This window comes from Poecile atricapillus, chromosome 3 (genome assembly GCF_030490865.1).
Source record: "Poecile atricapillus isolate bPoeAtr1 chromosome 3, bPoeAtr1.hap1, whole genome shotgun sequence".
In the NCBI taxonomy this organism is placed as follows: domain Eukaryota; kingdom Metazoa; phylum Chordata; class Aves; order Passeriformes; family Paridae; genus Poecile; species Poecile atricapillus.
The window spans coordinates 105,671,614-105,695,021 of NC_081251.1; the positions used below are offsets into that span (position 1 = coordinate 105,671,614).

At 39.2% G+C, this 23,408-nt stretch overlaps 1 protein-coding gene across 4 annotated transcripts in view; it reads left to right on the top strand.

The window, feature by feature from the left end:
- The window catches only part of SOS1 (SOS Ras/Rac guanine nucleotide exchange factor 1), a 43,439-nt gene extending 20,031 nt beyond the window's left edge, over nucleotides 1-23,408 (top strand). For 3 of the 4 annotated variants that reach the window (XM_058834576.1, XM_058834577.1, XM_058834578.1), the window contains 14 exons: nucleotides 6,883-7,010; nucleotides 7,797-8,452; nucleotides 12,771-12,852; nucleotides 13,078-13,200; nucleotides 13,359-13,462; nucleotides 14,605-14,827; nucleotides 15,503-15,622; nucleotides 15,937-16,099; nucleotides 16,434-16,551; nucleotides 17,787-17,959; nucleotides 18,865-18,981; nucleotides 19,141-19,405; nucleotides 20,471-20,589; nucleotides 21,820-23,408. In XM_058834576.1, the coding sequence (XP_058690559.1) occupies nucleotides 6,883-7,010; nucleotides 7,797-8,452; nucleotides 12,771-12,852; nucleotides 13,078-13,200; nucleotides 13,359-13,462; nucleotides 14,605-14,827; nucleotides 15,503-15,622; nucleotides 15,937-16,099; nucleotides 16,434-16,551; nucleotides 17,787-17,959; nucleotides 18,865-18,981; nucleotides 19,141-19,405; nucleotides 20,471-20,589; nucleotides 21,820-22,323 (2,895 nt within the window). In that variant the 3' untranslated portion in view covers nucleotides 22,324-23,408. The other variant, XM_058834579.1, reaches the window with a different exon arrangement.

Consider the following 23,408-nt stretch of genomic DNA (forward strand, 5'->3'; position numbering starts at 1 on the left):
GGTGATGTAAAATTTGGTCTGAAGTCTAAGAAGAGGTTTCCTAGAATATGACTGTAGCTACAAAATTTAAGAAACTTCATATTGTTAAGCTAAGAGGACTTGTGTTACAACTGGAACGTTGTAAAGGTACAGAAGTTGTGTCATGTGGTAGAATCTGGAGTTGATACAGCCAGGTGAAATGAGGAAATGAGATTCTGTACTTACTTCTTGCTTGTGGGGTTTCATTGACAATATTTCTTTTCTCCTTTAAGTGCTATGCCTTAAGTCAGTTGTGTGTTCCTCAGCCAAAAGGGAGAAGTTGATAGGGGAAAATAAAACTTTGTCACACATTTGTGTGTGGGTGTGTGTGCACTTTTCCCAGAAACTTGGTTATTGTTAATCAAACTAATTGGTCCTTAATTTTCTTTCTAGCTGTGGCACTTGTTGATGTATTTCCTGTGTTCATATCAGGTGAATCAATGCACGTGGGTGTCACTTCATTTGTCAGTGATTTATGTCATCTGTTGTGGAGTTGTAATGGGGCTGCATATTTTGCTTTATAGGGTTTTTTCCTTATACACAGAATGCATCTAGGATTTTGAGAAGAAGATATCTCTTTCCAGGAAATTTTCTAATAATTTCTAATAATCTCCCTTCCTTTCTAAATAGGTACCCCTGAGAATATTTTTTTTCTGTTATCCCTCTAAAATTGATTTTCTGCAAAAACTGGATAAAATATAACAAACTGAGCATAAAATACTCCCTGTGACCATTTGCCTTACAGTCCTCAGTGGTGCTTGAGCTGTGGCAATCAATCCTGCTGGACCTGTAACCAGAAATGCTGTACTTCGATCCCTTGAGGCAGGAGTAGGATGTCACAGGACCAGACTTCTTTGGGAAGTCAGTGAAGCACGTCCTGAACTCCAGCCTTATGGCTTCACTTACGTGTTGAACTGTAGGGTTCCAAAGTCCTGTTTTCCAATCAATTTTCCAGAAACACCTGCATGGCAAATGCTCTAGTCCTGTGGGAGTTAAAGAGCTGTATTAACTGATCTGTTCCCACTTTTCAGTGGTTGCTGTTGGTGATGGTGAAGAGCTCTTCAACTTCCATGGCAGCAGCTTGTGCTGAACTCCCAAGGCCAAGCTCCCATGAAAATGGATGGGTGTTACAGGAACTTGCACAAATTTTCATGCTTTTTTTCCCCCCCTCTAAATAAAAGTTTTGACAAAATCCATCAAGGATTGAATGTTAAGAAGCTTATTTTATTTGGGATTTTCAAATCCTAGTTTTTCTGACTGTGGCAGTCATGGTATAGTCTCTGATACACTTGTATTGCTGCATAATCTTTTAAAAATAGTGTATTTCCCTGTCCTCTTCTCCTGCCACCTTCTGTACAAAAGGCAGATCCTTGGAGAGAGGTAGTGCAATGGTTGAGACTTCCATATGCTTGGATCTCTTAGCTAGAAATACTTCTGGATGTGAAGCTGTGGATTTATTCCCACTGCCAGCTTTCTTTATTTCTCTTATAACAGTGGAGGTTTATGTTTTCTGTCAATGCTTCGAGATATTCAGTGGAAACTGATGGGAACATGAAGGAAATAACAAACACATGTGGAACAACAAACTCCATTCATGGTTTCTTCTTGTCACTTGCTGTTTCATTTCATTTCACCTGCTGTTTTTTTTTACTTAACCTCCAGTGTTCCTCTTAAAATCAGCAGGGTTCTACCCTTGCTTTCCAGAACAATCTCTGAAGTTGTGAATTCACCTTACGTAGCGTTCAAACATTCATACATTTCTGCCCAAACATAGAGGTGTCATCCAGTTTTGCTTACAGCCTTACAAAATTTTATGGCAAAGATCAGACTTGAATTGTGTCGAAGCAGAAAAAGTGGTTTTTAAACCACTTTGGAATTACAAAAGAGAAGGGGAAGATGTTTTCAAATTGCATTGTCTTTGCTTTGATGGAAAATTTGGGGGAAGAAAATGGAAGACCTCAATTACAAGTGTGGAAGCACATAGGTAAATATTCTGTGATATTTCAAATACTGATCTAACTAAATGTTATGAACTAAATTATGAGTTTTAAATTTCTAATGTATTCTGCAGGTCTGCTAATAGTGATGAGACAAACCAAAGTGACAGTAAGAAAGAAGAGAGTTTCAGAGCATGAAGGCTCTGGAAGGATCTGTGTGAACTTGTACATTTGTTGCAGAAAGGTAATGATGCTGCTGTGGAGGAGACATCAGCGTATGCAAAAAAAACAAATCCCATATTTCTGAAAAATGCAGAGAAAATGAGTTTTCTGTACTTGGAGAAGTCAAGGCCTCCTATAGGCAAAGTAGCCATTCCCAGTAATGCAATATAAAATGCATAAATGGCTGCTAGTAGCCTACAAAATGTCTGAATGTTTAGGAAATACTTTTGTGAGAACCTCAGAGAAGGCATTTGGAAAAAAGACTTTGCTTTTATATCCCTTCCTTCGTGAAGGAGATGCTGAGTGTGTAACCTAACATTGATTGCATACATGAATCCCTTCCCAGCTGCAAAAACTGAAAGCAAAATTGCACCTCCTCCTGCTGAGCAGACAGCAGGTGAAACACTTACCAGGGTGCTGTAGCTCTGGAGCTAATCTGGAATATGGTCTCTGACAGGCTGAATGAGTGCTAATGGCAAATTGGCCACATAAGAAACCTGTTGTAGAAAACTTTGAACTGTTGAATTGGTGAAACATCAGCTGACAGATTTGTACAGTTCATGTTTCTGAGTGGGTCTTCCTGACTTTTCCTCAGTGTCCATCCTGATTTTCAACATGGCACTTCTGAGTAGCATTACTGAATTCTGAAACATAATTATTTTAATTTCACACATACGCACCCACCCACACCTTCCCAAATAAGAACATTCACATTGAGTAATCAAAGTAGCAATTCCTTAAAATCACAGGTTTCTTTAGCCCAAATGTTTTTACATTTTTGGGCTCGAATAACATTTGATGTACTTGAATTTTCAACATATATTTAGGATCTGTTTTAAGTCACATAGTAAAGAGGTGAAGGAACAAGGAATCTTGTACTAAAAGTTGAAATGCTTTTTGTTTTCCTCTATTTTGATGCTTTACTTGCCCAGTATGCTTCCTGATGGGTTGGTCATATTTTAAATTGTGAGTTAAACTTAACGTGAAATAAAAGATGAGGGCCTTTTAACTTCTGTGTCTTTTAAAATGTACTTCCAAGAGAATGCTGAAGGCTTTTTGTAACTAATTATCTGATATCTGGGGTTTGATATTTGACATGTGCTATTTTATGTAACTATTTAAAATTAAACTGAGAAGCCATAATTAAACTTTAGAGTGGAGAAAAGGTTTTTATCATTGCATTAGTAAGATAAGTTCTGTTCCACTGTCAATGCAACTAACACTCCTGCTGGTAATGTAGATCTAAATAAACAGATAATTGTATGAATATTTTTACTGCACTGTGCTCAAGATAGTCTGAGTTTATATGAAAACAAAATGACTTTTCAAATTTCAGTGCATTGAAACTGTGTATGCTCAGGAATATGGCATGTGGCGTTTCCTTCAAGGTTCAAGTGTGAGGTGCTTTTTAGTCTGGTAGAATTTTCCAGAAGTGCATAGATGTCCCTTGAAGTTGTCCCCATTTACTGTCCCAGATGATTTCCTGATGCTTTATAAAAATTAAAGTTTCTAGATATGAGAAGACTTTCTTTTGCCCCCAGTACACTGCTGCTTTGGGCTGAGTTTTTTGGTTTTTGTACGAATTCCAAAAAGTCAGAGTGCTCTCAGGTATCCTATGCTATTGAGCCATGTTCCAGGATTAGTTTGTGGCAAAGTGCCAGCAGACCTGCCTTGGTCAGAGAAGAAACCCTGTCGGTTTTTATTCATGATTACAAAATAGCTCTGTCTTCTATGTATTGAAGATGTGGTCTTGTTTCCCAGAGACACTGGGGAACTTGCAGTTCACAAATTTCAGTGGTTAGACTTAATCTTCTGGGAAGACAGAAGTCGAGGTTGTGGTGCAAACCCTAAAGTACGAGACTACTATCTGTTGTGACACCTGCTGTTGTGGTTGTTTCTGCATGTTCTCATATGTATTTCCTATCATTGTATTTCCAGAGAAATGCTTCTCTGACAGTCTAAGAGGTCAGCTACCGCAGTCTAACTGTGCATTGCATGAGGAGGATTTCTTTTCTATCTCTTTGGAATTTATAAATGTGTAATCCTTGTGGTATGCAGCAGGTAGAACAAAATACATGGTCTTCCACTTCTTGGTGGCTCTTCAGAACTTATGGCCTAGAATGTAGAGTACTTTCTTTTTATTAGAGACTTTTCTAGCAGTCTATTTTCCAAGTTTGTTTTCCTTGAATTAACAGGGTCTTGTGCATTGTGAATCACATGAATGGTAAGCCAATATTTTCTCCTAAGATTGTTAAAACCCACTATCTCTATAATACTACCGATAATCAGAATTCTGCACTTCCTTCACATAAAATTATGATATTTTTTGTATTGTGTGTAAAAGCCCAAAAGCAAAGAAACAACCCCAAAACAAAGAACCCCCCCACCTCCACTTACTCAGCATCTCCCTGGTTTGTTCATTAGGGGGCACTGCACAGCTATAGAAGAATGAGTGGCATTTGCAGAGAAACATTCTGGGTGCTTTCCAATGATGCCATTTTACTTTCCACCCTTTCCAAACTGTCCGGGGCAGTGTAGGATGAAATTGTTGCTGTAATTTACACTGAGTTCTGACTAAGTCTGGTTTTGGTAATTGTACAGTACCATGCTGTAATATAAATATAAATATAATTCCAAATTCCTGTGTCCAGGGAAGTGTCTTCTCAGTAATTCAGAGTACTGCCTGATTTGCCATTTGTGTTTGTGTTGCGCAGAAGAAGACACATTTCTGCACAGCACTTTCTAAATGTTAAGCCTGGAGCATAATTACACTCACTGGATTTTGATTTAGTTTCTATTTACCATTGGAAATAGGGTTACTCCCAATGGATCCTGTTGGAAAAATATTAACTGCTTTGTCTATATGCAGATATGTATTTTGCTTTGGGACATGGATGAATACCAAGATTTTTGCAACTGGAGAGAGGTTTCTGTAAAAAGCAACATAAGAGCAGAATGCTTTGCATTAATGAATGTTAATCTCTACTAGTTCTTTTCTGAAGAGAATGTACAGGATATTGTAGGACCTAGTAAGGCTTATTTTCAGGGAGTCCAGGCTGAAACAATCTCTTCCACTGCTGAAGAGTAACAACCCAGAAACTGTAGGAAACCCAGCCAGACTGTTTTGATGGAAGTTTTTAAAATCAAAAACAGAAAGGCAAAAAGCCTTCTCTGAATGCTTGTGCAGGAAAGATGCAAAATTTTAGAGGTAGTTACAGCTTTTTCAAAGCTTTCTCTCAAGACTTCTTCCACTGGTGCTGTACCTGCCTCACTGGTTTGAAGTCCTCTCTGAACCCAGATCAGCAAAACTGAAGCAAAGGGGGGATGATACCTCCACTAAATGTGGAGAGCAGAGGAATATGAAGTGGGGAGTCTGTTCTTCCTCGGATGATGTCATCTCCCCAAGATCTTTTGGGGAATAATGATTGTTGTGGTGCATTCTCGAACCTATTTCAGTGGTTGTTACACAAGTAGGCTCTCACACCTAATGCTGCTTAGGTTGAGAGTACGACAGATGGCATTACGTGAACCAAAGCTGCCTGGAATAAACTTTGTGGTCATCCTTGTGGCTGAAAACACAAATAAAATAGTGTTTGGCATTGACAGCTGTTGCACGGAATTATTAATTCTTGTTAGGGAAAAAAAATCATGCTGTTCTCTGACATATTAAAATATCAGACATGACTGTGTTGTACTCCGTTGTATTTTGGAGGACAATATTATATTTTACACTGGAATCAAACAACACAATTATACTTTTTCCAAGAGTGTTTCCATTCTGGTTTGTGCTGGCTTTTGTTTCACTTCTACTACCAAAACAAATTCTTCAGTTGTGTGGAGCTAATTCTTGGTGTATGATAGTCTTAAATGTTTATCTGTTGATAATTCTGCATATATTGTTTCAGTTTGACATCTAAGCCACAGCTGTAGTCATCTATTTTTCACTGATGTGAAACATTCAAATGCTTAAAGGAAGAATTGAGATGAAAATCTTCAATTTAAGCAATCTTAAACATGGCAGATCTTGTTTTAAAAAATTTTCCTGTCATAACAGTAATTATACACAAAATATTAGTGTTAGTTCAGTTTTTAGATTCAAAACTCATCGTGGCTCTAGACAAACTTGATTTGGGTTGGCTCTGCTGTTGTGCTGAAGGTTGGCTGAGAGAATCTCCAAGATCCCTTTCAACCCGATTTATTAATTAGACTGTTATTTGTGAGATGAGAACCCTTGTAATCTTCTGTTTTTAAATGTGATGAAGGAATTCTGCTTAGCTTTGGGTGCAGCTTGCCTGTTCCAGGATGTTTATATGTGTTACAGATCGATTTGATCTTGTCCTATAGTATGGTGTGTATGGGGATCTCCTTCCTTGCTTGTTCTTGTTAAGATTTAACACCTAAAATGGGTTCCATTAAGGAGCTGTAAGGTAAATCAAACCAGTTTGAGATAAATACTGTGTGTCTGAGTGTGTTTGTATCTGCGGGGACCTTAGTGACTGTGCTGTATTTTAGTGAGATTAAGCTCTTAGCAGAGTTGTCTCTCACCTGTGTCAGTAACACACCTGGTTATTACCATTAACTTTTATAAAAAGCAGGAGCATGGAAAATCAGCAGATGGTTAGATTTCTTCTTCCTGGGTCAAACTGGATTTGAATGTACCAAAAGGCTTGTAACACTTCCTGTCTTTGACTTTCAATGTTCACAGCAATTGGAAGAAAAAAGTGAGGATGAAGAGGATAAGGAGTGCTTGAAGCAAGCAATAACTGCCCTGCTAAATCTTCAAAGCAGTATGGAACGGATATGCTCCAAAAGCCTTGCAAAACGAAGGCTTAGGTAAACGTTTCCGGTTTTTCTGCTCTCTGCTCTTAATGCTTTGCTATAAATCCAGGGCTCCCGGTTTCCTCTTTTAGTAAACAATGAACAAAATAGTTTGTGACAAGCCTACTTTTTCAGAGGAAGTGACATCAAAGCCAAGATAATTTGTTATTGTTTTAAAACAGTTCTAATTTCTATGTGTCCTTGCAAACTGGTAGTTGAGACATTCTGAGAATTCACGGGTAAGTAGAAAGTTACAGCATTGTTGGGTTAATTGTGCTCAGATAATAAATATCCACCAAAAAATGTTCTGAAAGTAGCTCTCTGTGTGGTTAGATGGGAATGTTCTTGAATTTGAAACTAGTCTTAAAATTGTTTCAGTATTTTCTTTGCCAGACAAGTTTTGTGCTGCCAAGGGTGATCTTTAGGCTCGAACATGAATGCATTTAACAGCTTATTTTTTTTTCTGAATGTACTTGTTTCAAATTAATACCATCTAAAATTGTTCTGTTGGTTATGGAAGTGAGTGGCTTGTTGGGCTAAGAAGCACTCACAGTTTGCCTGCCTCTGGTTGCTTGTGTTTAGGTAAAACATCTATTGCTGAAGATAAGTAGAAAATTTATCAGATGAGATACTTTAGTCAAACCTTTGCAATGGTGCTGATATTGAGTGATGGAATTGCATTCTCAGTGGAGTCCTTCTCACTTCTCAGAAGGACGATCTGGTGTTTCTGTGTTGGTGGTGGTTGTGTTTCTTAAATGCCTGTGTACTAATAGGCTGCCTTTCTCCCATCCTCCACTGAAGTGAATCCGCATGCCGGTTCTATACTCAGCAGATGAAGGGGAAGCAGCTAGCAATTAAGAAAATGAATGAAATCCAGAAAAACATTGATGGTTGGGAGGGTAAAGACATTGGACAGTGCTGTAACGAGTTCATCATGGAAGGAACACTCACACGTGTAGGAGCAAAGCACGAGAGACACATATTCCTGTTTGATGGCTTGATGATTTGCTGTAAGTCAAATCATGGCCAGCCAAGACTTCCTGGTGCTAGCAATGCAGAATATCGACTCAAGGAGAAGTTCTTCATGCGAAAGGTACAAATCAATGATAAAGATGACACTAATGAGTATAGACATGCTTTTGAAATCATCTTAAAAGATGAGAACAGTGTTATTTTTGCTGCTAAATCAGCTGAAGAGAAAAACAACTGGATGGCAGCATTGATATCTTTGCAATATAGAAGCACGCTGGAAAGGATGTTGGATGTAACAATGTTGCAGGAAGAAAAAGAGGAGCAGATGAGATTTCCAAATCCTGAGCTTTACAGATTTGCAGAACCCGACTCTGAAGAGAATATTGTGTTTGAAGAAAACATGCAGCCCAAATCTGGAATCCCCATCATCAAGGCAGGAACTGTTGTGAAGCTCATCGAGAGGCTGACTTACCACATGTATGCAGGTGAGGCACTTGGTTTGTGCAGCCAAAACTCAAGGTAGTAACTCGTTCATGCTTCTCTTCCTGTGTTAAATATGTGCAGCAACATGCATAAAGTGAGTGAAAAGTGAATATGCTTGGCATTTCACATGGGATATTACATGTGCATAAGATTGTTCTCATGCAAGGGATGGGGGTGGGAGCCTGCAGCAATTGAGCTCTAGACAATACTTTTTCCTTCGTGCCCCAAGCTACAAGAACTGCCTTCCCTCCAGACTTCTAATGCTGAGTGACACAGGAAGGGCCAGCATTGTGGGAGAGAATTATGGACCCAGTGTTTTCAGTTCAGGGTTGTACTCTATCAGCTCTTACCTGTGTCCATGCTGATGTGTTATGGAAACACCAATATCAACGTGATAGATGCAATCACTTGCATAATTTGGCCTCAGAACTTTGCCTTAATCAGAACTTATTGAGGATTTGATTTAAGGACTTTTGACTTAGGGTTTCTGTTTGTGTTGAAGACATTAAAGACATTTATGTGGTTATCCAGGCTGACCTCAGTGTGTGGGGTTCTCGATAGCAGCCCAGGATTTTCATAAGCAGTGCTGTGAAGCATGGGCTTGTGTTTGAGGTTTGGATTTTTTTCTGATTCAATCTCCATGTCAGTTATTCTGAAACTTCATGCATCTTGGTACTAGTGCTTTTTGTATTATTTTTTTTTCTTCCTTTTTACACTCTTAATTGCTGCAGATTATTCTTCTGCAGCTCAGTCCTAGGTACCCTGCATAGATCAGGAATGTTTGCTTGAAAGAAGTGAGGAGTAAGCAGAATATAATTCCTGTAGTGTAATGCTCTGTTTCCTTTTTTAAATACTTATATCTTTTTGCTCCATTACTATTTTTGATCTTCTTTTAATTTCCTTGAATTTTCCTAACATTTACTAGAAACCCAAATGCAATATTGTGCTGGCAGTTTTTATTTGAGCAGTTTTGTACCTGTCTTCATTTTCTTGTAACTTCATAAACTTCTAGCCCTTTGCTTTGAACATTATAGTCATGATTTATGACATAATTTTATAGTTCTGAAAGTTAAAATCAAGCAACTCAGCTTTAGAGAAAGGAAGATACTTTTCTATTATTATTTTTAAATCTAGCATTGTCTTTGCCAAAGAATTAGCAAAAACTATTGTATGAGAAAACTGAGAACATGGGTACGGAGAGATGGCCTGAAAGACTTTGACCAAAAGGATACGAATAATTGTCTTATAATATATTTAGCCTGTCTTTGTAGCCTTAAACATCTTAGTGGACATCTTAGTGATGCTGCATTGCTACATTGTGCATAATTTCTCAGCACTCTTATCTTCTATACCTTCTGTTTTATAGTTGGTTATCTGTAAGGAAAAACATCATTGTTCTCACCAGTCTGTGCAGTCTTTTCCAGCAAAGAAATAAAAGATAAAGTGACTCAACCAAAAATCTTCTGTTCTACAGGAAACATGGTCCCTTTGTGATGTAAATCATTCAGGGTTTGGTTGCATCTTGTGAGATGCAGTGAGTAGGGCAGCAACTCTCCAGAGCACCAGGTTAGCTCTTTCACACATGTGTCAGCTGAGTTCAAGGCTTCTTCTCTGCTTGGTGACCTGGGAAGATGAGTGCTGTGGTGATGTGTAACCAAACAGCTACAGACTGTAGAAATGCTTTTCTTTCCTCACACAGGATTGTTTGTGTGATGGTAAACTTAAAAGTCTTTATTGGCTTTATATTCAGATGCCAGAACAGCAAGCTTTCACCTTTCTGAGGCAATTTTTCTGAAATTCAGTGTGACTGGTTATGGCAGCCCTTGATGTGACAGTCTAAAGACAATATTTACTATAGCTGTGACTTTTCTCTGGGTTTTTATCTTTGTAGGTCAAGTAGCGTAAGAAATAATTACAGATGCACTTGCAAAGATCATATGAATTTGTTGCAGTTTAGTTAGTTACTGTAGTCAAATCAGGTCTCAATTTTTTGTCATATATGAAGATCCACACAGTCCACCTCTTTTGTAGATATGGGTGTTGGACCTTTTATTTGTCATCCCTCACCCCCTTGACAAATGACAAACCATTTTATCAGACAAAATTTCTTTGTTGTGAAACGGGGACAGCTCTAAGGAAACAATTCTGCCAGGGGTGGGAGGCATCCAGCCACTGCAACAGCTCAGGCAGAGAGACAGCCCTGATGGCCACCTGGTCACAAGGTGTGGCAGACTGTCCAAACTGTCCTGTGCTGAAGCAGCAAAACAGGGAGAAATCTCCTCTGCAAAAGCAGCTTTCCGTGTATTTTTACATGAGAGAAATTGTCCCGCAATTAGAAGTTCAGGGTCTGACCCTATTTGCATACTCTGGTGGGTTTTCCTTGTTTTAATGTGTTTTTGCATTCATTATCTCCTCTTTCCCTGTTCTTGTTTAAGAGCAGCTGAGCTAGGTGGTACCAACATTTTAAAGTCATGCCATTTTTTTTTTATCTATAGGGCAGCACTCTTCTATTTTTAAAGCTTTGATATGTTAAGAGTGCTTGTGCGTCATCATAGTGTCCGTTTCCTTTCTTAAGGAATTCAAGGGTGATTATTTATAAATCCTCGTAGAACAGTTATTGTTCTTTTTTAGCTTTCAAATTGGCTGCATTGAAGAGAGAATTGTCACATGAGCAGACATCCTGGCGAACTGGTGTTGTCTGTATTTTTTTAACACTTGCTCATATATTGTACACTATTTTGAGTCATAGTCATTGCTAGTAAGATAACAAAGTTAGATTTGATTTTCTGATCTACTTTGTTTGAAACTCAATATGTATTGTGGATTTATATGCTGACCCTACCTGTAAATAACAATAGCTACCACTCAGAGCTTGCAGTGATCTGAAAATGTTAATTGCTATGGAAACTCTTTTTTTTCATGTAGACAAAATCTTTTATTTAGAGTAGATGCTGTGTACAGATTACAAGCTGTGAAACGTGAGTTACTGTGCTTCTTTAGCACAGCAGAATTTTTGTATTTTCATGACAAAGATGATGGGAACAGGGATGACCTTCTTTGTGCAAAAAGTATTGGAGTTCTGCCTTTGAAAATAATTTTGTACTGTACAGTTTCAAGGACTAGTGGGAGAGGGATTATGATTAGAAAAATGGAGTAATGAAGGACATGTGTGAAGCAGAATAGCCAATTGTTTAAGAAATGAGAATTATCATGCAACAAAATTGCAAGGAAATGCTGTGTTACCTGGCACAGTTTAGATGTGCAGCACATCACAGTAAACTGTTGCCCAAATGAACAGCTCAGTGGGATCTAAGAAAGGTAGAATGTTCATTCAGATGGACAAGATGCTGGTAAAGAGTTAAGGAGGATTTTAAAGCAGCTCTTAAAAATCCATATTCCAGGAAACAAATCCAATAGAGCAGTAGGTCAAATAATGCAGGCTTTTTGTCCTACATGTTACAGCTACAGGAATTCTTGCTTGAAGTCCTGTGAGCTCCTCTTCTGCCATTCTGTGTTAGGACAGTTACCAACTGGGGTTTGGTTTTCAAATCTGGATATGGATTTAATATGCAGAGGTGTCACAATCTGCTCATTAATTCTGTTCAGTAACAGTGTTAACCTTGTTTCTGGTCAGCTCTGTGCAGTGCCAGGGAGCTGTCACTGCATTTCCTCATATTTGAAAACAAATGGGTTTGCTTTTGTAATTATGAGACACTTTGGTTTTCTGTTTTGAATACATGATTGTTTTTAAGACACGTTTTCTTATTTTAAATTAATTGATATGTCATTAGTCAATTTAAATGAAATAAGTTGATTTTCTTAAAGTGAAATAAATATAACCTCTAACACGGCTGTCAGATGAAAAAGTATCTAGGCTGCTTTAACCATGACTGGTTATCAGTTGTGCCAGTTGAAGGGAAATATTCTCCCCAGGAAGAGGCAAAGTTACTTGATATGTTTTTTGAGTTCTCATGTCCTGATCACTGTCAAAACCAAGGTTGTTTACTCATAAATAATATCACCTATCCATGAATTTCAAAGTCATTGGGAAGGAATCCTGTGTTTTAACAATTGAAGGGTGGGGGGAAAATAGTCATTGTTGTGAACCTTTAACAGAATGAAAATTGTTTTTAAGTTCTGCTTTGTATTGCTCTTTTAGGAGGTTTTCAGTTGTTACCAAAGCCATTTCGGTTTACGTCATCTTCTCTGTAAATTGATAGGGTGACATCCTTAATTTTAATGGATAATTGAAGTTATTGTAAAGGGAAAAAAAAAATCAGGTAATTGCTGACATAAGTGTAAAATTATTCTTTGTCTTAGATCCCAACTTTGTTCGGACTTTTCTCACAACATATAGATCCTTCTGTAGACCTCAAGAGTTGCTGAGTTTGCTAATAGAAAGGTATGCCACTGTTAAAAATACTGTTCTTATGAAGTGTATTTTTTTTTTTTTTACTTGGAGTGTGTAAGATTCTGGCTTTCCAGTTGGTTTTGAGTCGCTTCAAACTCCTTTTAAAAAGTTGTCCAATTCAAGGATTGCCAGTAAAATGTACAAGTTTAAGTGCAGAAGCTTTACCCAAGACTGGTGTAGCAGAGGCCTAGTGCTTACACCCATCTTCTGTGCTAGATTTGAAATTCCAGAGCCTGAGCCAACGGAAGCCGACCGTATTGCCATGGAGAACGGAGACCAACCCCTTAGTGCAGAGCTGAAGAGATTTAGGAAAGAGTACATTCAACCTGTGCAGCTACGGTGAGTGCTGCACCCCTGTGAGCCCCCCTGAATTCCTCCTGGAGTGGCTCCTTTTGGCTGCACTGGCTCTTGGTGCTGCCCGTGGCCTTTCTTGCAGCTGCTTTGATAGAGAAGATAGACTGAGCTGTGGAGTGTTCATTTATTCTTTGCTTCTGCAGAGTATTAAATGTGTGTCGACACTGGGTAGAGCACCATTTCTATGACTTTGAAAGAGATGCTGACCTTCTGAAACGTTTGGAGGAGTTCATTGGAACAGTAAGAGGTATTTACAGTTTCTTAAGTGCTGACATTTATCCTGAAGCATCCCGTTTCTAAGATAATCATGATCAATGATGTGATGTGTGAAGAATGAATGTTTTTCATGTGTGAAAAATGAATTTTGCTTTCAGGAAAAATAGGACAGCTTATTAAAAAATAGGACTGCTTATTAAATATTTCATAAAGAGCATGAAATAAACTTCTATTCCTATTATTCAAAATCTGGCTCCTGTTCAGAACAAAGATTGTTATTTATGTAAATTACGAGTTTTGTTGTAGGGGGACTGAATTAATGAAAAATAATAAGAACCAAGTAGTGATCAGGACAGAATAATTGCTTTGATTGATATTTTAGACTTTACACAAGGGTAATTTTTGTGCAAGTTGGATGGTGGAAACCATTATTTCTTTGAAACAAGAGTTTCCAGCTACTTCACAGTGTATATGAACTGTAGGACACCTTGCCGTTGTGATTGTGCAGACTTTTCCTGTTTCCTTTTAAATAAAACTAAGACAGACAGAGGAGCAATTTGTAGGAAAAGTCTATGTCAGAGAAGTACTTAGTGGTTATTTAGCCATTAAAAAGAGGGAAGAATGAGGCAGCTAATTCAGTGGCTGTTACTGGTAAATTTTCAATGGACTAGTGCATGAAGTTCTTATGGTGCAGAGGTAAAAAGGCATTTGGCCTTTCAGTTTTATTCTCAGTTTTGATTGTAAGTGTAGTACAGGAAAAGGCTTCTCCCTGTTTATTATTTTGACTTTCTAGGTTATCTGAGGTAATCACGTGCTCTTGCCCAAACTATAGAGTTCAAGGTGTTTGCAGAAATGCATTTTGTTCTTGCATTTTGTTTTTGTTCCCAAAAACTCACTGTAAACTCAGAAAAGAAAGAAAAGCACCTAAATCAGAGCAGGAGTTTAATTTGGGTGTTCTAATTTGTGCTTGGGCAACGTTGTGCTCAGCATTGACTGTTGAGGAATTCTTTCTATCTTTGAATACTTCTACATTTGAGTGAGAATGCCAATCCTAAAGAATATATGACTGCTTTAACTTAGTATGTTTTGGGGTTAAACCCGAAGATTTCTGAATTATATTGATGTCTTAGGAAAAACAGTATTACCTAAATAATATTTTTTTCTGTGTGCCAGGCAAAGCCATGAAGAAGTGGGTTGAATCCATCACAAAGATAATCAACAGGAAAAAGCAGGCACAAGCCATTGGGCCAAGCCACAACATCACTTTTGAGAGCCCCCCTCCAGCAATTGAGTGGCACATAAGCAAACCAGGCCACACAGAGACTTTTGACTTGCTCACTTTGCATCCCATAGAAATCGCTCGGCAGCTCACTTTACTGGAGTCGGATTTTTACAGGTAACTTTTCTCCACCGAGAAACACATGGCACAAATCAAAACATTCTCCATGCCTCAAATTGTCTCTGGGGGCCTCTGATGTGAAGCCCCACAGAAATCAAGGGACTTCACCCGTGGTGTGTATTAATTTCCATTTTTGCAGAGGAAGTTCTCTTAAATACAATATTTGTTTTATCCTCCCCAAGTTAATGTGCAGTATATGTGACTGTTGCATACTGTTAATTGTCTTGTGTTCCAGCTTTCTCTTGATATTTTCTGAGTAGATCAACCTTTGAGAAGCGTGAACAATTATTAAATGAGTTTTCTTCACATCCTGGTTTGTGTAGCAAATTAAGGACCGTGTCAGATCTCATCAGCTGCCTGTAAGAAATTAATCAGGCATTGGAAGCTCACGTTTTGTTACAGTGAATGAGATGGAGATTTCTTTCTTCTTTTAGATGAACAGAGGTGACTAAGAGTCACACAGATTAAGAAACATCTGCAGTCTAAAAAAGAAGTGTAGAAATATCAGTCATTTAGTCATGAGAGCAGCCTAACATTGTAGAAGTGGTATCTTAAGAATTTATTTCTAAATATTAATTCCAAATTCAGTGAAAATCAAGAGGGTTTGGGAAAAAAATGCCTTCTTTCCTGCTTTTAGTTACATTTTTTTTTATAAAACATCAACTTTTCCAGAGCTGTGCAGCCATCAGAACTAGTTGGAAGTGTGTGGACGAAGGAAGATAAAGAAATTAATTCTCCCAACCTTCTGAAAATGATAAGGCATACAACTAACCTAACTCTGTGGTTTGAAAAGTAAGTGACTTTCCTGAATCTGCACCTACTCCATTTGTGGACATTTACAGTTCATTCACAAGTATACTGTGAAAAATTCTGTTCTGGGAGAATTCCTGTTTTGGTGTTTAGATGCTAAAACTGGTCCCTGTGAGAATTTTAACATAATGGTCTCAAGCTTTTTATTCTTAGAATATTTTCAAATCTCTAAGACATTTGCAGAACTACCTCAAGTAATTTGATAAAATCATATTTGTTTGTGTTACAACTTAATATTTGATTTTGGAAACCTCATCAGCACTTTAATAAAAACATCAATGTTCTTGTGTATTTAGATGCATTGTAGAAACAGAAAACCTAGAGGAGAGAGTAATTGTAGTGAGCCGGATAATTGAGATCCTGCAAGTTTTTCAAGAGCTAAACAACTTTAATGGTGTCCTTGAGATTGTCAGTGCTATGAACTCCGCAGCAGTTTATAGGTTGGATCACACATTTGAGGTACAGTGAAATGTTTTCCACTTTTGCTTTGGCAGTGTCATGCAGGGTACCTTGGCTACACTGAAAGCCTGTCTTGTCAGTAAGAATGTGCTTCCAAGGAGCAAGGAAAGTAAATCCCCCAAGAAATTAATCAGGGTGTAAGAGAGAGGGTTTTTTCCTTGGTTTCAGAAGCAAGAAATCCATCCCCACTTAAGAAAGGCATCTCAGGATGGTGGGGCACTGTCCTCGTGGTCCCTGATTCAAGTACCAGTGGGAGACCATTACTCTCAGTATTGTTGCTGGGCCATGCCTTGATCTTCTCTTTCCAAACAACCTGTTTGATCTCTCTTTTAAGCAAATTCCAAGTCGCCAGAAGAAGATCTTAGAAGAAGCTTATGAGCTGAGTGAGGACCATTATAAGAAATACTTGGCAAAACTCAGGTCCATTAATCCTCCTTGTGTGCCTTTTTTTGGTGAGTATGTTTGGTTTGGATGAGCCGTGTCCCACATTAACATTTGGAAAATACTGGGCTAAGGTTCTAAACAGAGTAAGAACAATAGAGAGAAAAGTCAATTTTGACAGGTGGATTGGAATTTCAGATGCCCTGACACAAATATGTGGGAAAAAACCCTAAAGTGACTATTCATGGAGGATGTTACTTGCAGTAAAAACAAGTATATCTGCAATATCCTGTTTCCATATTTGCTGATTTTTACTTTGAATGTGGTTTGAACTGTTACAACGAGAAATACTCTCAATAGAAGGTGGTCACATTAGAAATATTACTGCCATTGACTGGGAGACAAAGAAAGATCCTTTTTCCTCATCAAGTGTTCCAAGAAATACAGCTAGAGTCTCATTTCTATTAAAAAGTCTTATTTCTATAGAAACAGAGTTTGGAAAACAAGCATCCTGTTTATCATCAGATTTAACAGATCTTCTTTGAAGTAGACTGCTGACATTTAGCAAATTGTGATGTTAAGTGCATGTCACTCCTGTTTCTTAAGCAAGCCACGTAAATGTTTGCTGCAGATCAGTTCCAAGTCTGGACAGTGCACTTGTCCAACATAGGCTTCAGGCCAAAACTGAAAGAAAATAGTGTTGATGGCTTGTTTGGCCTTTTACAGATTGGGGAAAGATATACTCCAGAGCTCTGCAAAGAAAGATAAGATCAACTAAGAAACCTTCTGTCCTGTTTCAGAGATGAGTAGAGGTTAGCAGGATCACATGTGAATAGCTTATCAGGTCATAATGACAATTCCAGACATGATCTGTGGAGTGGAGAGTGCTTTTTGCTTCCTAATCTTCAAACGATTTGATGCAATAATGAAGCCAAGGTTAAAACATGAAAATAATTTTTGGAGTCTAGCTGGGGTGTCTAATGGAAAAGAGGAGTTATGAGAAAGCACTCCTGTTCAGTGTCTGCTTTTAGTGTTCAGTTGTGTGAGCTTCCTAAACCATAGAAGGATGCACAGGCTGTGGGACTTCAATGGAAGAAGGCAGCTTTCTGGAAAAAGCATGTTAAAATATTTAAATTGTTGCCCCTATTGGAAGGTGAGGTGCAATTCTCTTATTGATCCTAACAGAGGAGTTTTCTAAATAATTGCAGTGCACAAATTAAATTCTTTAAGAATTCCTTGTATTCCAGTTGTGACTTCTTCCTTGTTTTGTACTCTCTGTTGAAAACATCTTCTGTGTGCCATTTAGGGATTTACTTAACCAACATCTTGAAAACAGAAGAAGGCAATCCTGAATTTCTCAAACGACATGGGAAAGACCTTATAAACTTCAGCAAGAGAAGGAAGGTAGCTGAGATAACAGGGGAGATCCAGCAGTACCAGAACCAGCCATATTGTTTAAGAGTGGAATTTGACATCAGGGTAAGTGACACGATTTCCTTCTGTGGTGATTCTGTCAGTTGACAGACCATAAGGACAGACTGAATTCACATAGATTCAGTCTGACTGAATCAGAGATGAGTAGAAGACCTGTCATAAAACCTGTCTTGGGTCTCACTGTAAGAAGGGGCAGAAAGCTCAATGCTTGCAGTTTCTTGGGCTCATTTCATTTTTTTCTTAACTGTTTGGATGTTGGTAGATCTTCGTAGTGATCAGTGTTAGACAGGAACTGAAACTGGCAGATTTTCATTGTCCTTCACTCAGTTGCAATTATTTGTCCAGTGAGACCAGTTGTCTTTTCCTCCTCTGTTACACTGCCTTTCTGTTCTGTGTTTTACATCATGTGTTGATGCTGATGATACTCACATCTTTCTTTCTCCTGGTGCTTGTTTTCCTTGGTCTCAGGTTGTCTAAGCAGTGTCCTCTGGTTGCTTTCCTTTATTCCTTTTTTCTTTTCCTTTTTTCTTTTGAGCTATGTACTTTCAGAGTGTCACAGGGCAGGTTATCTTAAGAGACTTGGCAAGTTTTTTTTTAATTTGTTCTCCTCAGGCTTTGACAGAATGCATTGTGGGAGCAGTCTTCCCTGCATCAGTGTAAAGATGGATTGTTTGCAGCTTCTTCTGGAAGTGTTTGAGCAAACCTGGTCTGATTTTGCACTGCAGAAAGCATTTAGGGTACTTGCACAGCTGGTTTTCAGGCCAAGCATAGCAGTAGCAACATCCAGAAAAGGCCTGGCAACAAACAGATTTAATAGCTTAAGTCTGTCTTTACCTCTGATTCCAGCATTTTCTCTCTTCTCTTGAACAGCTGGAATCCTTTGTGCTGTAGAAACAAGCAGCATTAAGAAGCATCTTAGCTGACAAGTTGTCTGCCTTCTTGTATTGCAGAGATTTTTTGAAAACCTGAATCCTATGGGAAACAGTGTGGAGACAGAATTTACAGATTATCTGTTCAACAAGTCACTGGAGATAGAGCCACGAAATGTCAAGCCTCCTCCAAGATTTGTTAGTATTTGATTTTTGTATTTATTTTTCAAAAAGTGCTTGCATTTGTCTTTCATATATGGCAGAAGTAATTTCAGATCTCTGACTTCATAACTACAAAGCTACATTTAAGGGATCCCATGGCCTTTTGATTTTGGTTGATATTTTCTGTCGTTTCAGCCCAAGAAGTACAGCTACCCTCTCAAGTCCCCGGGTGTTCGTCCCTCTAATCCAAGGCCAGGTACCATGAGACATCCCACACCCCTGCAGCAGGAGCCAAGGAAAATCAGCTACAGCCGCATCCCAGAGAGCGAGACGGAAGCCACAGCATCTGCCCCGAACTCCCCCCGGACCCCGCTGACCCCACCCCCTGCTTCTGCCACTTCCAGCACCACAGACGCCTGCAGCGTGTTCGACTCAGACCCCTCCAGTCCTTTTCATACAAGTAGGTGCTCACAGACAGCGGGTGCCAGTCACATTTTGTGGTGTTAGGCAGGGGAAATCAGGTTTAGCCTTCTAAAGTGACTGTAAAAATCATTGCTTTTGTCTCCTTGCAGCATCAAAAACTTCCAGTATTTCTTACTCCCTTTTTCTTTAAAAAGTTTTTATTGTAAAGGAGAAACTGAACAGAATTAGGTGTGTTATCTAGGGACTGTTACAAGTCTTTGGAGGACCTGTCAGAACTGAAGGCAGAGGTAATCTCTAGGGCCAAATATGTCCCAAACATATTGTGGGATTTGCTGCCATAGGTGTATGTGTGAATGTATCACCATATGTATGTGGTATCTGATGGTGAACAGTGAGAATGAAAAATGAATCATTTGTGGGTGCCTTATTCTGCTGCCTGCGATTCAGAACTGATTTCAGTGTACACGGACGGTTTTCCTAGAGAACTTAAAATCAGTATTTGCTTTCTTTAAATCCATCAGGACCTATCCACACCTCTTTTTCTTCTGTCTTTCCCAACATATGGGGAAGCTCATATTTTATGGTGTGCCCTCAGTATTTAATAATGGATATAGGCTCCTTTCATATATGGGGGTTTTTAGAGGTTACTCCTGTGTTCAGCTGGTTGCCACAAGGAGGTGAAATGACTTCCTGAAGGCAGAAGTTCCTTAGCATAGCTGTGCCATTGCTGAATGCCCAAGCCAGGTCTTCAGAAAGCCTCTGGAGAAGAAAGGATTTCTTTGTTGTTGGGTCCACAGACTGCAGGTTCAGGATATTGTTTTAGTGCTGTTGTGACATAAGGACAAGTCTGTGGTGTGGTTTTGGTCTCAAGGATTACTTAAGAGAGTTCAGGAGCTGATGGCTACAGAGACATTTGCAGCTCAGAAAAGCAGTTTTTATAGCCGCTGCAAATTTAGAGGCTTGTTTCATTGTCTTTATTTACCACTTCCTTGATTCATTATGTTTTTTATGAGCAATTGCTTTGTTATTTATGGCACCTTTATTGGCAGCAGTATTGAGCCAAAAGTTCATTATTATCAATGGGGTTTTTTATGTCCCTTAGGATCTGCCTCTGTGTCATCCATAAACTTTACCAAAACTTCAGATGATGCTCCTGTCCCTCCTCCTGTTCCTCCACGAAGAAGACCAGAATCTGCCCCAGCTGAATCCTCCCCATCAAAAGTAAGTAAGCAGAAAAAAGGTAGTTTGTTTTTCTGGGAGAAGATGAGCAGGATATGATAGAAAATTAACTCTTAAAGACAGTACATTTATTTTTTGGAGAACTGTATGTGAAAGAGTAAGCAGCCATGTATTTCAAGCCTTCACAGCTCTGCCCCTCACTATGTCTTGATCTCACACACGCAAAAAGAGATGGGACCTAAATTTAGGATTAGAAATGTCTCATCTACTGATGTGCTATGCTCAGGTCCTTGCCTTGCCTGTGAGAACTTGAGGCTTCAGCCAGATGTCTCCATCTGGGATTAATTGTTCCAGAGTATCATTTTAGGATATATGAATAAGAGTAAGAACTGATGAACAGTAATGAGGGAAAGTGCTGTACACAGCTCAGACCTCTGGAAGGTTTCACCAGAATATTTGACCCTGATGCTGTGGTATTCAAGTGCTTGCTTACCCATCCTGTCTGCCTGCCTGCTTAAGCCATTGCTACATTTTCCTTTTGTGTTTGTCTGGCAACTGGGATCTGATCCAGCCTTTGTTGCAGACAGTGTCAAATTTCACCTGATTTCAGTGGAAGCTCGTTTGTGACTTCAGATTTGAAAATCCCACTCAAAATTACTTCAGAGCAGATAAATGTTTGAAGAGAACTTATAAGTGGCTCTTCAGCAGTTATTTTCAAACTACAGGCAACTGTTTTGTCAGTCAGCAGAATTTAACACATCACCAAAACGTATCTGAAATCCTACCAAAATGAAAACACTGTGTATGTGATAGGGTGTTGGAGATCAGTTGTCCTGTCACTGTGGTCTGCAGCTTGGGAACTGTTCACTTCCATAATTCTGACTACTTAACTCCATCTTCTGAGCACAGTTTATTTTTCTTCCCTGTTCAGCATCATCGGCCTCTCCCTTTTTCTCATTTTCTTGAAGAAATATCTGGTGTGTTAACCCACTCCAAGTGCTTGTTACTGGGAAGGTGGTGGAAGATATCCAAACCTCCCCAGCAAGCAGACATGGAACTAGCATGGAAATTGTTGCTTTGACCATTCCTTGCCTTGCCCTTGTCCCTCTCTGTGCATCTTCATTCCTTCCATCCTTGGCTGTTCACTCATGTGTTGCTGCAGCCCTGCTAAGAGCAGTCTGCAGTGCAGGAGGGGGCTTCTGTTTCACAGCAGGGTCCTGTGCTTTGCTGCCTCTCTGGAATTTTCCTGACTGAAATGTTTGTGTACCTCAGATTACTTCTGCACACCTGGACAACCCACCAGCAATCCCTCCTAGGCAACCAACCTCTAAAGTGTATTCTCCAAGGTACTCGGTGCCTGATCGGACCTGCATCTCTGACTCCTGTGTTACCACTGCAAACCCTCCCGAGTTACCGCCACGGGAACCTGTGCGAACTCCAGATGTTTTCTCTAGCTCACCACTACACCTCCAGCCTCCACCCCTGGGGAGAAAAAGCGAACTTGGTAACACCTTTTTCCCCAACAGCCCCTCTCCGTTCACGCCCCCTCCCCCCCAGACACCTTCTCCACATGTAGCACGGAGGCATCTGCCGTCGCCGCCTTTGATACCGCAGGATGCCGACCTCCCTTCTGTTGCTGGACCACCCGTTCCTCCACGACAAAGCACTTCTCAACATATCCCAAAGCTTCCTCCAAAAACTTACAAAAGGGAGCACACACACCCATCGATGCATCGGGATGGGCCACCCTTGCTGGAGAATGCCCCCTCCTCCTGAACTGTCCCTCGCGCTGGGAGTCGCATTTTCCTGGTGCTATGTCTGTTGCTGGCAATGGATGCACTGAACCTGGTGGTGTCAAGGAGTTGGGATGTGTATGCCAAACACTAAGAACTCTCCAATGCGTTGGAAACCTAGTGTACAGGAATGGAATTGCAAGAAGAGACTTTCTAGTGGAAAACCCGGTTAACTTGCTATTCTTGTTTTAGTATGCAGGACATTGTTCTAAAGTAATTGGACAGCTGATTGTACCAGAAAACAGTCTGGAGAGACTTCTTTGGCCAATGAGCAGAGACTGTGTTTGTGTAATGATCAATAATGTCCAGTACAGGAAGGAAAAACAGTCTTGTATCCATCAGATCCATACAGTGGCACAGTTTTTGGAATGAAAACATTATGCACTTTTTTTAAATCTCAGACAGGGAACTTTATATCCTTCTTAATTTTCCTTTGCTTTACTTACTCCCTGCTTTAAAATACCTTCCTAAAATTATGAGAAGGACTGTGAGGAAGATCTGTGGTACCTAACTGAGCTAGAATTAAGGCAAAGCACTGTATTGCGGTCCTGTTTACAAGTTGTTACAATGAGTAGTAGGGGGTACCTAGGCTTCACCAAAGAGGTACTTTATTATTATTTTCTGAAATACTGTGGTGCCAGTTCAAAAATAAATTTTTGCCAGGAAGCATAATGTCTAATTATTGCTTTCTTTAGATAGAGCTGATGAAAGTCTTACATCATTAAGGTGACAGCGAATTTTTTTTTTTTAAAAGCAGCACTATCATCTGAAGCAAATATACTACATTTAGAAGACTGTTAATCTCTGCTAGGTTATGTCATGTTCTTTTTAAGGTTTACTGATAATCCATTTCATGGCTAGTAGCTATTATTTTTCAGTCATGCCATGAAAACAGTCACTTGTCAACTTCCATAGCTATTGTCATGTTTTACTAACAATAGATTAATCAGCATACATAGGATTGCCTTGCAGTTGCATAAATCGTGTGTATATAGTGAATGTTGCATAAATATACTTGCAGATTGTTTTTAATTTAATTGAAATAAAGATAAAGATATGTTTGGCTGA